Source organism: Pyrus communis, chromosome 11, assembly GCF_041283825.1.
Source record: "Pyrus communis isolate YQ-2024b chromosome 11, ASM4128382v1, whole genome shotgun sequence".
Taxonomy (NCBI): domain Eukaryota; kingdom Viridiplantae; phylum Streptophyta; class Magnoliopsida; order Rosales; family Rosaceae; genus Pyrus; species Pyrus communis.
The window spans coordinates 27,325,814-27,341,743 of record NC_142575.1 but is presented as its reverse complement, the minus strand read 5'-3'; the positions used below and the strand labels follow the sequence as shown (position 1 = coordinate 27,341,743).

General features: G+C 36.3%; 1 protein-coding gene across 1 annotated transcript; it reads right to left on the bottom strand.

Moving 5' to 3' along the window:
* Positions 1-2,420: 2,420 nt before the first annotated feature.
* On the bottom strand, positions 2,421-9,253 carry LOC137742099 (uncharacterized). Its single transcript, XM_068481846.2, has 7 exons — positions 7,216-9,253; positions 5,031-5,121; positions 4,409-4,566; positions 4,273-4,324; positions 4,084-4,166; positions 3,804-3,897; positions 2,421-3,378 (listed from the first exon to the last, which is right to left on the bottom strand). The coding sequence occupies exons 1-7, from the start codon at positions 8,782-8,784 to the stop codon at positions 2,801-2,803; spliced, it is 2,625 nt and encodes an 874-aa protein (XP_068337947.2). The 5' UTR covers positions 8,785-9,253; the 3' UTR covers positions 2,421-2,800.
* Between the last annotated feature and the right edge of the window lie 6,677 nt (positions 9,254-15,930).

Genomic DNA, 15,930 nt, shown 5'->3' with positions numbered 1-15,930 from the left:
GCATAAAGATTATGGAATTAATTTTCATCTGCAAACAATGCACCATCAACATCAACACGATTGATTGATTTTGGAAATGCATCTCGTAAAGATTATGTGGGAGTCAAGTGGGGTACATGAGCAAATGCATCTCATAAAGATTATGGAAATCTTCATCAGCTTCATGAGGTAAGATTCGATGAAAACATCTCAGATCCTTTTCATAGAGATCCTGAGAATTCCGTGATCGTGACAGTTCATTGTACATCATGCGATCAAGTTTCTTTAGGTACTATTATATTTAATTTTAAATTTTGAAATGTTTTCTGACCGCACGATATGCGATGAAAGGTTTCGATCACGGGATCCCCAAAATCCTCAAGAAAATGATCCCCGAAAACATAGGATGTTGAACATTCTTACGGATTTGGATCCTCTCCTGAGCCCAATGAGAGGATCCTCCTGACTAAGAAGTGTGGGCCGTTGGATGAAAATCCAACGGCTATAATTAATATAACTTAAAGGAACCCTTCTATTTGTAGTCGTTGGATAAAAATTCAACAGCCCACATTGATTGGTCAAGAGGATCCTCTCCTTGGGCTCAGGAGAAGATCCAAATCCATTCTTACTTGCATTTTAGATTTTTATTTTTTTTTATTTTTTTATAAATACTTTTAGTCTAGTTGAACAATAAAGATAAAGAAAAAAGGAAAGTGTTATTGGCACTTCAAAAATCTCATTCTACACTCCTCACAAGTGTGTTTTTCTTTCTAAATATAAAAAATTTGAAATATAGAATGAGATTTTTGGAATGCCAATAACAATTCCCAAAAAAAAAATACTTTTAATTGATTATGGAAAGGGAATGGTTTTAATCAGAGAAAAATGTCTCATATACATCTTTATAACCGTGAAAATCATCCATATGTATAATTAATCATCGGTTATTCCTCGTAACCATCTCACTGCAACAAATTTTCAATCGATTAACTGGTTTATCTATTTCACCAATAAAAAAATTTGTGTTCTGAAAAAAACCTTTTGATCACATGATGTCAAGCAACATCTAAACAAATGTGATTGGAAAGAAAAAATAAATAAAACCTATCAAATCAAGTAACCATGAAACATCCACATCCAAAATTAAAACTTCGGTCAGAAAAAAATTATGACTGACATATTTCCTCCGAGGTTGGAGCGGTCGAGCTCCCAACGTCATCCATGTCTTTCGTTTGGACGGTGCATCGTTGATGATTCGGGAAACCGGCGACAACGGCGGCACGATTCCAGAGACCACCGTGGCGATGGATGAGAACATGGAATCGTTGATTATCGGAGGAGTCGCAACGGCCAGAGAGAGGCAGGAGTAAAAGGAAATAGCCAGAGAGGAGTAGGAGAACGCGGTTCATGCCAAAGGTGCGGGTGATATGATTTCCTTCGAGGATCCGAATAATGGATATGCCAAATTAGACGACGAGGAGAAAAAACAGCCCATCACAAGCACCACCATCGCAAGTGCTATGACGATAAATGATGCGGAAACTTACCGCCCTATCAATGGGAGATCCATGTCCTACTTAGCTTACAAAAATAAAGGGTTTGGGCAATTATTATTTTTTTGCTTAAATGTCAAAATAGTCCCCGCGTTTTGGCGCGTTGGTCAATTTAACTTTAAATTGTCAATTTGGCAATTTAATCATCGTGTTTATATTCGTTAGCCAATCAAGGATCCAATTACAGTTAAATAAGTAAAAAACTATTATAAAATTATTTATAAAATCATCTATTCAATTTAAAATATTCAATAATAAAATAAAAATATTCATTAACAAAACATATAAAGTTGTCTCTCTCTTCTTATTTACCCTTATTTTTCTAGAACATTAGAAATTTGTACTTTGGTGAAATGTTTCCGCTATCTTCACCAACTAGTCTAGTCAACATATAATATAACGAACCACGAGCTGGTGATTCAATGGTAAATGACGGATTGCGAGACTTCCTTCAAACTAAAACTAGAGGTCTTCGGTCTGAAACCCGCTTCTGGTGTGGAAGCCAAACTTGTGGCCAGAGGAAAGCTGAAATACCTCTGTGAGTCTTCCAGCCCCCGAAAGAGGTGGATAACCATAACTTAGCATCAGTTGTCTCCTTTAAAAATAAAAAATAAAAATTTAAGAAAAAATACATACATACATACATACATACATACATATATATATATAATATAACGGTCCATCACTTGGTTTGAAGAATTAAAATTAGGAGATATTCGAGATTAGAGTTCAAGACAAAATCCATCTCCGATACCCTATAACAAACCATCTTTACAGAGATTAAAAGGTTTTTGTTTACTTGGAAGCTAAGAATGTTACTTGTCTAAATGGCCTACACACCTACAACTACCAATATTAGGCAGAAAAAGAAATCAAGACCTGTGCACATAAATTGTAAAAGAATTTTCATTTCTAAATTCAATAAGCTTTTCCCATCTCATAACTCTACAATTTTCCGACTACAGACATTCATCAGTGTAGTTTTTTTTTTTTTTTCCTCCTCTTTTTTCAACAAATCTACTTTTCTTTCTTGTTGGCCCGACGGACCGGCTCTCCAACTGAACTCCACGTCCGACGGGCACAAGCACAAGGAAACACATGGAACGCTTTAATATTACAAATCTCTCTCTCTCTCTCTCTCTCTCTCTCTCTCTCTCTCTCTCTCTCTGTACACATTTTGCCAATGGGGAAAAATGGACTGGCTCCTTGCAGAATTATCAACTCATCTTCCCCCCATGATCAAGGGTTCCACTTATTTGGCCCCCCCCCTAAATCCGAACAGGCAACCCAAAATTTTGGAAAGTTCTAATTTCACCTCGAAGCCCAGCAGTTACAATCACAACACCCCAGGCTGACATGTTTTGGCTTAAACCATTCGTAAAATCAAAACTTCCACGTGGGCTTCGGTTCCTAGTAGCTAGAAGAAGTTTTTCCTCCGGCCATGTTGCTGAAATTCTATCAAAGAAGTAATTGTTGGATGCACTCGAAATGATTCCGTGGAGAGGGCTATTGGTGGAACCAGATGCTGCTCTTGAACCCTCGTTGGCATTAGCCGCCTCAACTGGTGTAGGCGGGTGATTTGCTGTGCAGACCTCGTCAAGCCCATTACGTTCTGAATCTTGTAATCCCCATAAATCAGCCATTCCAGGCCAAGGGATGGCTGCTGATACATCTTGACAATGGAAATGCTCATATGAGCGCGTGACGGTGACACTTTTGCTTCTGCTAGGACGGGAATCAGTTTCATGTTTCCATATATATACATGAGAATCCTCACTAGCAGATACCACATATTTACCATTTGCCGTGAGGGTGGCTGAGATTTGGCTATTTGCGTTCCGAAATCCTATCAAAAAAACAGACCAATTCACCTATGGAAAGGGGAACATTCTAATGCATGTGCTAACATTCGAAATGACATGTTCACAGATCTAAAAGACAGCATTATCATTAAATTATTGCCCAGAAAACACATCTTTGTGCTAATCTAAACTTGGGTACCAAATTTATGTTCTAGAAAAATGAAATATCAATGGTCTATCTAAGGGCTTATGTTTTGCAATCTTATGATAATATCAAACGTGCCGGAATGAATTAAGCTAGAATGAAACTATTATAAGCTTGACAGCTAACAATTTCACAAATGTTCAAACATATGGTACTACCATCATCTTGATCTACTATGTTGAACTTAGATGGAAAAATTCATGAATTGAATTTGAAATCGTTAAAATAACATATAAAGAAAATCATAGAACATCATGTGCTTACCCTTGTACTTGTGAACCAGATCAATACCGTCAACAACTCTAATTCGTGAATCTGCAGATGTAATCAGTACTTCTGATGAACTTCCTGGTGCAAACTGCCAAGCAAAACTAATCAGCAACAGTATCAAACCAACAATCTTGCAGCTCAAAGTAATCAAAGAACAAAAAATACAAGATGGGAAAACGGCCCGAGTCATAATGGTAAAATGGAATAAGGGTCTCCCAATTTCAAGGCTAAAATCATCCATACAGAAGCAAAGCAAATCAAGGCAATTTATTACCTGAAAACCTGTAATTTTCTTATGATGTGATTTCTTTTTCTTGTTCTGCAGATTAATTTCGCTTTTCTGTTGCAACTTGTTCTCTGAAAAATGTGGAAAAATTTATTAGCTGCATGCACACATATACATGGAGGGAGAGAGGGAGGGAGAGAGGGAGAGAGAGAGAGAGAGAGAGAGAGAGAGTTGTACCAGATGTATTGTATAAACGGCAGCTGCCTTTGTATGAACCAACTAGGGCGCCCTTCAGATATCAACCAAAAGTTTATTGAGCTACGAACGATACTAATACAATACATAAAGACAAGAATAAAAGCTAGAGCCCAACCTGACCATCAGGAGTGTAGCAAGCAGCAGTCACCATCTCGTGCAGATCATTCCAATCAACCACTTGATGATCAGGGATGCTCCATATGCGAACCTTAGCATCAAGTGATCCACTAATGAAGTACCTATCATCAACAGGGTTGAACTGGATGCAAGTTACTGCATCAATGTTCATGCAAAATAAAGTTATTAGAAACAAATGATAGGCGATGGGGAAAATATCCATATATCACTTGCACATTTATAACATCTTTCAGAAAAGACGTTAAAAGTATCAGATTATAAGAATTCAGATGATGAACTTTAAAAAAAATATATATATTTAAAAATAAAAATTGCTTGGCATGATCTGAACCTAGGATCTAACAAATCCCCCTTCCAATCCCTTACACCAGAGCCAAAAATCATATAGTCAAACTCGACTCATTTAGATCTTACTGTTTTAAGATTCATAAACAAAGTACTTTTCCTTGATATCAAAGGTATGTACTTGATTTTTCAGCACTTTATAAACCGTGAAGTAAGATGTGTGCGAATTAGCTCCTTTTTATACAACAGTTGTTCCAAGTAGAGGCCAACCAAAATTGTAGAGCAAAGTTGAAATACAGACCACATATACTTACCATAGTCACTATGTGAAAATATCTTCAGACAAGTCTTGCTCGACAAGTGCCAAAGGCGCACAGTTTTGTCCATTGAAGATGAGAGCAGGTGCTGAAAAAAGGAACAAAAAAGGAACCTTATTTAGAGATTATGCAACAAGAAATAACTGAAAAGGAAAAAAGTCCACATTATTGCCATTTGCCATGTATAAAGCTTATTTTACGATCGCACCACCATTTAAATCAATCTGCCTCTTTCCACACAAACTACGAAGAAAGACTTGATTGCAAAATATAACATAAAGAAATTTACATTAGATAACTAGAAAAAGAGAGGACAATATAAACACAAGAAGTCAATAAGATTTTGAGAGTTTTTTTGGCCTCTAGGAAACTTTCAGGGTAACAGTTAAAAACTTTTAGTGAATCCCAAAATAATCAAAAGATAGAGAACAAAACATATTGGAATACTGACATCTGAATACTATGCTACTTTATCAGAAAACTGATATATGGTCGACAGGCATCATTTTCTGCAAAACAATTTACAATGCACGGTTACAGCCAATTCCCTCTGCCCACCTTTGGATCCACTAGATAACCCTTACCAAAAGGCAGTGAGCAGAAATTGCACTGATTTAATTTCCACACATGCCTCAAAATAATAAAATAATAATAAAAGCATCATTCCTCCCCTCTTTCACATTTCACAAACCTGTCATGCTCAGAAAATGACCAACTGGAATCCACTCCAAGGAAAAGGCACTTATAAGCCTTAAAATTATAAACTTGTCAGTGCACTAAAAAAAACCCTCATCCCCCCACCTGAATCGACCAAAAATAAATAAATAAATAAAACCCAGAAGCCTTGATTTCCTTGAGAAGATTCTATCTCTTATTTTATTGTCAATCAAGTTCTTGATTTACGGTAATCTCGCTTGAGCCAGAAGAAGCTGATGACATGAGGAATTTGAAACATCTTTCCTCATTATCAACCATTTTAGCTCCCTTCCACTTTGAATTTTAATTTGGCTTATTTCAGACTTCCCTAGCCTTGAGTGCCTTCTTTAACAAAACCTTTAACTTGCAGAATCTCAACGATCAATGCCAATTGGCATATCTAAGACTAACTTACAGAAATTGCTATCATAGATAAGCATTACACACTCTTCTATGTGACCGTCTATTTCCAAAACAGAACCTAGCCTTCACTACTATGATGTCCATCATTCCATTGAAATATAATCAGGACTATTCCAAAATTGTTTTTCTTATCCGCTTAAGAAATTTTAAACTTTCCATAGTAAAACTATAACTTTCTGCTAAAACATGCAGTTCTAAAAGGTCAAGAAAACAACAGTGTAAGTTCAGATACAGATAGAAAGAGAAAGGAGGTGACAAATTCTTATACTATGGGAGCAGCCAGGGATAATAGATTTCTTCATTGACACAGCAGTTGAGTGGTATAGTCAAACGTTTCATTCATTTATCAGATATCTACTTGAGTAAACCAATATACAATAGCGCACTCATCCTGCAAGCCTATACTTAGACAAACAGCATATGGACTAGAGTATGGTTAAACCTAGCACACGAAACTTCCAGAACCAGATCAGCAATCATTACCGAAGTTTCTACTGCGACTTTTAATCAGAGCCCCATTGACTTATCCAATTTTGTCAAAAGTATCCGTGATTTATTTTCTTTCTCTTCCTTGAAACTTAACAAAGCAGCTTGACCATATCCAAGGTGCATAGACTGAAGAACCTAACAGGTACAGTTAAGAAACAAAGCCTTACATTTTTCGAAGTTCCTCTCAATTAAATTTCAACTTATAACTAATAAAGAAAATTGTCCGGAGTATTTGAATTTCATCACTACAAAACGTGTACAGTCTGTTAACCTATCCTCTGGGACCTTTCATATGACTTGATTCATATATCCCTCTCCATGTGAATGTAATGAAACCAAAACAAAAAAGAAACATAACACTAGGCAAAAAAAGTGGTAGGTAAGTGTCAGTAAAATCACTTGGCAGACAAATACCAAATAGTGTCCTCGGATCACATGACAATAAAACAACATCCGTTCAAATTCACCCAACATTTTGGTATCAAGAAACAACAGATACGCAAATAATGTAACCTGCGGAGATTAGAAGTTGGCAAAAAATAAATCCAAACAGAATACCAGAACAGTAACTAACCTGCGACTTGGACCAAGAAAGGTCAAGCACATCATCCAGATGCCCTTGGAATGAAGAAAAGGGTTTCTCTGAAAGTGCAAACACAGTCTCTGGAATCACATAATGGTCCAAACTAACAGATTTTCGACTGATAGACGACCTTCCTCTCCTCTTTTTTTCCACATGGTTGTCCACATTTGGTGAGACTGAACATGGTTCCGGCGACCCATTGGCAAATAACAGCATGTTTAAATTGCTATCTTCTGACTTCTCCATCAACAGGTCACCCTTCCTCTCACTCTGCATCACCTGCCAAATATGAATCACGCAATCCTCACCGGCACTAGCCAAATATTTTCCATCCAAACTAAATTTAATGCTCCAAATTGACCCGGTATGCGCCTGAATCTCCTGACTCTTGAACAATGCAGTGACCTCCTTACATGACTTCCCATACTGCCTCACCCTCACCCTCTTCGGCCCATGAAACGACACATCCTGGCTATCATCTGTGCCAGAGCTTGACCTCCGACCTCCCTTTTCCGACGATGTGTCCCTGTCATCGCTACTCCGCCTATCCTTGTGACCTGTCATGGTGATCGCAACACTCTTGATGCTCTTCAACCAACCCCCTTTCTTCTTCAACTTTGAAACCCCGTCATTGCTCCCATTGGCATTGGACTCGGAACCATCTTTATGACCCTCCTCCACATTCTGCCTCCTCATCAGTTCTTGAACAATCGGTGAATGCCCGACGCTCATCTCAAACTCCTCCATGGTCAACTGCTTCCCTGTACCCACTTCCTTAAGCTTGTTCCACATTCCATCTTCCCTAATCTCATTCACAACAAACTCTTTACCATTATCAAGGTTCCTAATAGTACACACTTGGGCATTAGTATTAGCATCACTTTCACCAACCTTACCAATGTCATTGCAATCCAACTCCTCCGCCTTCGAATCGCTTCGAATCTCGTCTACCCTCCTCGAATTCTTGCCAGAAGGCGGCTTATTCGGCGGCGGGGATGAGTTGCTTTTACCGCTTGAAGATTTACAAGCCAAAGATTTTGTATTTTTATTTACAAATGAACTGGTTTCGGGTTCAGGCTCGGTCTCGGCCTCACCGGCACCACGAATCGAAAGAATTGGGGGAGAAGAAACAGATGAAGTAGAACAAGCGTTATTACACTGATCGCCGCCGTCAGATTTGGAGCGGACGATGCTATTAACGCCTCCACCGCCGGAATTTACCTGAGTGATCAAATAATCCGACGAGACAGACCGCCCGAACTCGCCGGAAAAACCCGGTTGGGGTTTGGCCCGGGTCAGAACTGGGTCGCCGGTGAGACCCATTTCAGTGAGGAGTTTGGACCGGCGTTCAGAGACGGAAGAAGGCTCGGAGATCCAAACGTCGTACTTGGTGGAGGCGCCCATTGGGAATTTGGGTACGGCATACTTCGGATTCGGGTCGGGGTCGGGGTCGGAGTCGGAGTTCGAAGTGGAACAAGAACAAGAGGAGGAGACAATGCGATCGAGGGACTCGTAGAAGCACTCGTTGTCTTCGTCTTCTTCCTGTCCGGCTCTGCTCATCGTTTACTGGGCATTCCCATTGGGTAATGAAAATGCCCGAGAAATTTCACCAGCGCGGATCAGATCCGACGCGGGTGCGGCAGAAACGGCGGCGTTTTGTAGTGTGCTCGGTTCGAATCGGCCGATTCGTTTGTTGGGTTCGGAGAGAGCGGGGTGGGAATTTGATGGGATCGCAGAAGAGACGGCTGTGGAAGTGTGCGTCTTTCGGGTTGTGAATCAGATCCGGTTACGGGAGAGAGAGAGAGAGAGAGAGAGAGAGAGAGGAGATGGAGGAGAGAGAGCGTGGAGGAACGAAGCCCTATGCTGCTAGGTTGGTTTGGGTTGGGGCTTGAGCAGTTGTTGATGTTGTTGTGCGTGTATCAGAGTAGAGGGAGAGAGGGAGAGAGGGAGGGATGAAGGAGGAGAGAGGGAGGAGGGGGGGAGAGAGAGAGAGAGAGAGAGAGAGAGGGATTTTCTTGTTTGTTTGTTTGTTTTTTTTCTAATAAAAAGGAAAATGTGTGAGGAGTGGGAAAGGAAACGTTTGGATTGAGACTTTGGATTTTAATTTTGTACGGGATGGATGGGATTGGAAATAAATTTGGGGGTAATTAGGGGATAATTGTTGGATTCGGTTTGTCTTAACGGGCTTTAGGTAATTTTCTATTTATGTGTTTAACATAAAAACAAATTTTAGTTTTAAAAGTTTCAAATAAGTAAACTCTTCTAATTTTCTTACAACTAAAAAAACTACCCTTGGAAAAAAAAAAAAAAACTACCCATTGTTTCCGAAGAAAAAAAAAACAAATACTCATCATGATTACTAAAAATTTACAAAAAGATTAAAAAAATATTCTGATCATAATAACACCTGTCCAGAGGTATTAGAGTATTGCTTTTGAACACCGATACACCTGTTTATGGTTTATCTCAACTGGAGGCATTGGACATGGCCATGACACTTCTCAATGGTAGAAATTACATGGTGTGACCACTATAGAGTCACATTATTGTTGTTATGCACCACGTTAGAATACATGTCTAATTAAGTAGCATTTACAATACATGAATTAATCATTTCATGGCCATCGCAATCTCAAACTGTTAAACACCCAATTTCAAAATTGGATTTGAGTTGGGAGTTTAAGAATATAGGTGTTTGAATATACATTTTTGTATGGGGCTTATAATAGCTTTGATTATACTCTAATTTACATTGGTTCTTAACTTTTTTTTTTTATATAATTATTTAGTCCTTAACACTCTCCTCTTCTTTTCTTTTTTTTGTCAAAAAGTAACATTTATAAGCAGAAACAAAAGTTACAACGGATTACATAAAGGTCTAGCCCAATAAGCGATAGGACAAAAATAAAGGTAACCCTTATTCCTATTATTCAAAATGCATAGAACATCTGTTGCCACCACCATTGTCACCAGAAACGCCGAACCAAGAGATAGACATCAGATCCCAAACACCTTCACCAGCCCTTGCAAATTATATACAAAAACAGTAACATATGGAAATGGGTGAGGGGGTGTATGAAATACTCTTGCTTTGGCTGAAGCTACAGAATGTTTGGCCTCGAGGGAAAGTTAACATGCCAGTTGGGGGAGTGTAGAGGAAAGAGATGGGAAGGATGGAAGTTTGGGTTTGAAAAGGACGATGAGAAGATGAGAAGGGTGGAAAACTAAGACAATTAAGGCAACTAAAACTGACGATAAATGTCGGAAAAGCGGCGAAGAACGTCGAGAACACGTCGAGAACACATGCCAACTCTCAAACCGGCAGTTGAAGGAGACGATTGAGGGCGGAGCACGGAATGGTGAGAGTTGTTTAGAGACAAGGAGGGGGAGGAGGAGACGAGGCAGGGAAAGGGCGGAGCGCAGTATGTGGGAGGGGTGTGATGAGATGCGAGGGAATACACTCTTATGCGTGGTATTATTAGTTCTTCTCCATCACTTATGCAATATGAGAGGTAAATGGGTCAATTTAGGTCACATTTATATGAAATCACCACCATTGGTTGCATAAATTAGTGGGGTTAATTATATACTCCAAACTGAGCCTTAATCACTTAATATACTACAAATTTAGTCCTAATCATTGAATTAAAAATCGATTAATATTCAATTAATATAGATAACAACTAAATCACAATCACTCAATTTTGTCAAATGGGCAAAAACTTTGACAAAAATGATGAGAAAAAGACTAAAATGTCATGTGTGATATATTAACTATTGAAAATTCGGATAACCAAATTCATGGACCAAAATACAAAATAATTGAGAGACAACTGTTATAATTTAACATTTATTACATAGACGAGGAAGAAAGGTAGCTAGTGTGAGTAATTTGGGCGCGAATTAACTTTTACTTGATTTATCATGTGATGTAGTGCAATGATCGGAATCATCTATACTTTAGGTCGAACTAGACATGCACTCTTCTTTTTTTTTATTGGAAACTAGTTTATTTGAACATTTTTTTTAAGAATTTTGAACATAATTAATACTTGTGGAATTTTTGCACTTAGTATATCTACTAATATTTCTCTCCACTTGTGAGTAAGAGTTATTCGGTTCAACTCCTATGGATGATGAGTTCATTATCTCTACTAATTAATAAAACACTCATTGTTAACCAAAATCCTATAAAATTACTAGTTTAACCCTCTAATTAAAACAAAACATGAATAAAATATGAGGCAGAAATATAATTTCACATCACCAAATTTTGCTTTTTTTTTTTTTTCAAAATCTCACCTACATGTCATCCTAACATATCTCTAATTAAAAAATAAAAAAAAATTCTCACTCCCACATTCTCTATCACTTCCTTCCTCTCTCCTTCTATTTCAAAAACAAAAATAAAAAAAATTTCTCACACACTTTGTGTGTGCCCATATGCTAGTTAATTATTGTGCAGACACTTTGTGTGGCTAAACCCAATTTCCCAACTAGTGGTATAAATATATCATTGCATTAAAAAAAAGGAAATGTTATTGGCACTCCAAAAATCTCATTTTACACTCCTCACAAGTATATTTTTCTTTCCAAATATAGAAAGTTTTGAAGTGTAGAATGAGATTTTTGGAGTGCCAATAACAATTCCCAAAAAAAATATATAACTGTTTTTAATTTAAATTTATTTGAATGGTTTGAAACTCTTAAGGAAAAACCAAAGGGGTTGCTTCATCTTCTAGTTTTATCCCAAAGCATTAGAAGCCCATTTTGTCATGATCACAAGAAGGTTGTTGTGGAGATTTACGATGAAAGACTCATGAATTAACAACTAACAATCATTTTAATTGGCTTTTTACATGCCATTGATTCTTCACCTTAATTTATATGAGTAATGGATAGCCATGGAAAATGTAATAAAAATTAAGATAATGCTTGTATCTCCTCTGTTATTCTATTTATGGTTAATAGAATTTTTATTATCTGAACATCATAATCGGAACTCTTTATTCTCTTTATCATTATCAAAAAATCATTTCTGCGAAAAAATATTAAATTTAGAGATCTTTTAAGTTTTAAACATTCATGTGCATAAAACAAATTGACGATCCATCATAGGGATACTACTTAATACCAAAACCATTGATTGGTTTAACATATATGAATGACTAAATGATTTTCAAATTGAATGATTTTTTTTTTACAGATATGATTTTTAGATGATAATAAAAAGAATGAACAGTTCTAATTATGATGTTCAGACTGTAAAAATTCATTAATAGTAGGTAGAGGACAAATAATTCCGTCCTACAGAAGACACAAGCATTATCCTAAAATTAAGGTGGCTTCTTTTGGTTTTTTAACCAATATCACTTAAGCTGAGAATATCGGCAGCACATGGACGCATGTTGAGCACCCTCTTTCGGTTCCCATCACTGGCAAATTGGAAAAGATTACAAATCAATAGAAAACTAAAGTATCAAGTGCAACGTATATTCGAGTTAATATTTTCCTCTTTAATTTGTAGCATTTCTTTTTAATATATTCGCTTAAAGGGTCTCCACAAAAAAATTGCTATTTAATATTCATAATAATAATGTCAGGCTTAACATTCTCCTATTTTTTAGCATAAATAATATCGTAGGTCTTTAAAAAATATAATTTTATTGGCATTATAAAATCTCATTTCGCACTCCTTATAGCTATAAATTTTTTCTTTCTAGATATAAAAATTTGGGCCATTTAATATTACGGTTTACTAGTATTCATCTTCACTTACATGTGAGATGTTTTAGGATTGATTCTCGTCAAAAGAGAATTCAAATCTTTTTTTTTTCTTTTCTGCTAGCATATTATGAGGCTTAACACACTTTCCCCCTCAGTGTAAATAATATCATATGCATTAAAAAAAAACTTAAAAAATTGGAATGCACTATTATATATTTGGAGTGCTAATAACAACACTTTAATAAAATGATTTTCCAATTATATATATAATAATGCTATATATTCAAGTACAACTTTAATTTTAGAGTTTTTGAAGTTTTTTTTATTTGGTTGTTTAAGATTGAACGGTTTTTTAATTTTTAGTGAAGGGTATATTTGGAACTCTTTTTACTTATTATTTAATAGTATTTGTAAACTTATAATCAATGTGAATAGTTGTTTTGATTTAAGTTATTACTTTCTAGCTCAATACATTAACGTAATTTTATTGGAAGACTATAGAGGCCCTTTTATTAACTTCGCACATCGCCCTCGAAATTTCAGAGATGGCTCTAGATATTATTTACACTAAGGAGTGAGGAGGTGGGCTAAACCTTACAATGAGTTAGTCATAATAGTTTTGTTCGAATTCTCCTTTGTCGATAATTGAACCTAAGACCTGTCATTTACAAGTAAAGAGAAATACAATTATACCATAGTACTAAATGACATCTTTCACTTTTGAACTTAACATCGCTATTCCAATGATTTGATTTTTTTTAATTTATAAACTAAGATATAATGTATCAATGACCATTGGATTGTGGCACTCAATCACCTATTTGTTGGAAGAGGTTTAAAGTTCAAATGTCATCAATGACAGTTTCTCATTAATAAATATAGAAGAATGTTGATTCTAAAATTGTAATCTATTTTTTGTGCAAAGCAATTAGGGAAACGATAACAGACACGGTATCTCTTTTCTATACACTCCCATTTAATTATTTCTATTGTTTCCATTTGATTTATTAAATTCGAAGATCAGAAATAAAGAGGAAAAGAAAATTTATGGTTGTTATTACAACTCTGCAATTGACATTTAGATTTTTATGTTTGTTTGATATTCCTCTCTAATTTTTATTTTTTGAAATTAACCAGTTTTTATTTTATTTTATAAAAGAGATAGTGGGAGAAGAGGTAACAAACCTAGGACCTCGGGGTGAAGAGATAAATGTTTTTCTATTCGAATCTCGTAGATGACGAATTCGATACCAAATTACTGAATTAGATTGCTTATTGTGTGGCTTAACCTAACTCTCTCCATCCACTTAATGTAAAATATATCGTCGTACTTGTACTAAAAAAAAGTTTAACTGGCTTACAAGTTAGTTAAAAGTTACAAGCGGTTTGCAATAAGTAGTTTAGTTACATTCATCACTTTTAAAGCCAAGATCTATAAATCAAGATGGTCCTCTACATATAGATGGAGATGGGAGGAAAGGTAAAAAGTGGGAACGTGATGGTGATGCTACCCAAAAAGTTTCCAAAAAGAGTTCACCTCTAGTCACGGGCTTTACTTTAATCTGGGCCTAAAACTGCAAGCCCAGTAAAATTCAAATACTGTGTACAAATTCAATGCTGAGTGCATACAGCGGCAGCGGCAGCAGCAGCAGCAGCAGCAGACTAGTAGTAGCAGCAAAGTAGTTAGATTATACAGCCTGCCTGTGTATTTGTGGCCAACCACTTTCCATTCACCTTACCTATCACATGCTGTCCAGCCCATTACTGTTAAGTGCTTTTCTTCTTACTTGCTTCAACTGCTTTTGGGACCAATTAATTAGAGAACTGTTATTAGCATTTCAAAAATCTTATTTTACATTCCACACAAGTGTATTTTACTTTCTAATTATAGAAAATTTGGAGTGCTAAATGAGATTTTAGGAGTGCTAATAATAATTCCCATTTATTATTAATAAATTATATTTGTTTAGACAATAGGGACCATTCATTATATTAATGTCTGCCTGCCATTTTAATATTTAACAATTCTGTGTGTGTATTGTGTAATGTGTATCTCCCCATATATATATACAAATGGCTTTCTCTTTAAGCTTGTTGGTAGGTGGGTTTTATAGAGCATTCTATCCTACATCCCAAGAAACACATCGATGGTTGGGATTAAATTTCATGATTACTCATCGTTGGATTCAATATCGAGTGTGAAGAATGAATGAATGAGTTTTTTTTTTGTTTTTTTTATTTCCACTCATGATATCAAATTTGATGATGAATAACCACCAATCATTGATCACCAGGTAACTATGAGAACGATATTCATTAAGAGTATACCTTTATTTTTCTTATCTCTCTTATGAGATGAGAGAGATACATAGAGAAGGTCTTTCATTGAATAATATCTACCATTGTTACTTGTTATTGGGTGGCCAACCAATTCCTAACCGAAAAATTAATTCCAACAAAAAACACCTTATACAACCACAAAACGTATGTTCTTGTAACCTAACGTGCATCTCATTTTGCAAGTATATATATATGCAAAATTTTGGGTATTGTATTTTCGAGCTTATGTATTCCCTTCTATATCTATCTTAGATAATGTTGCTGATCACCTTTTTCATAAGCTATCGTATCTATTTTATAGGAGATGTCATATATGACACGATGCATTTTTCAAGGCAGGAGTAAGGTGGATCAAAATATAAACGTCTTTCAAGTCCAGTCATGAACTAAACGGCTTCGATTAGATGGGGTTGTACAAACGAACAAATGATGCCACCACACTTTGTTGGGCTCTGGAATGGTAGGCAAGGCCAATAGGTCTCGTATGCTTGCTCCAGAAGATACGAAGGCTTGTTCCGACAAGCTAGTTTCCTATAATATCGGAGATTCATACAATCTAAGGATTGACTTATGCCTTAAGTAATCACAATCCTAAAAGTAAAGAATATCTAATGCTAGATATCCGCTAGGATTTTTCCG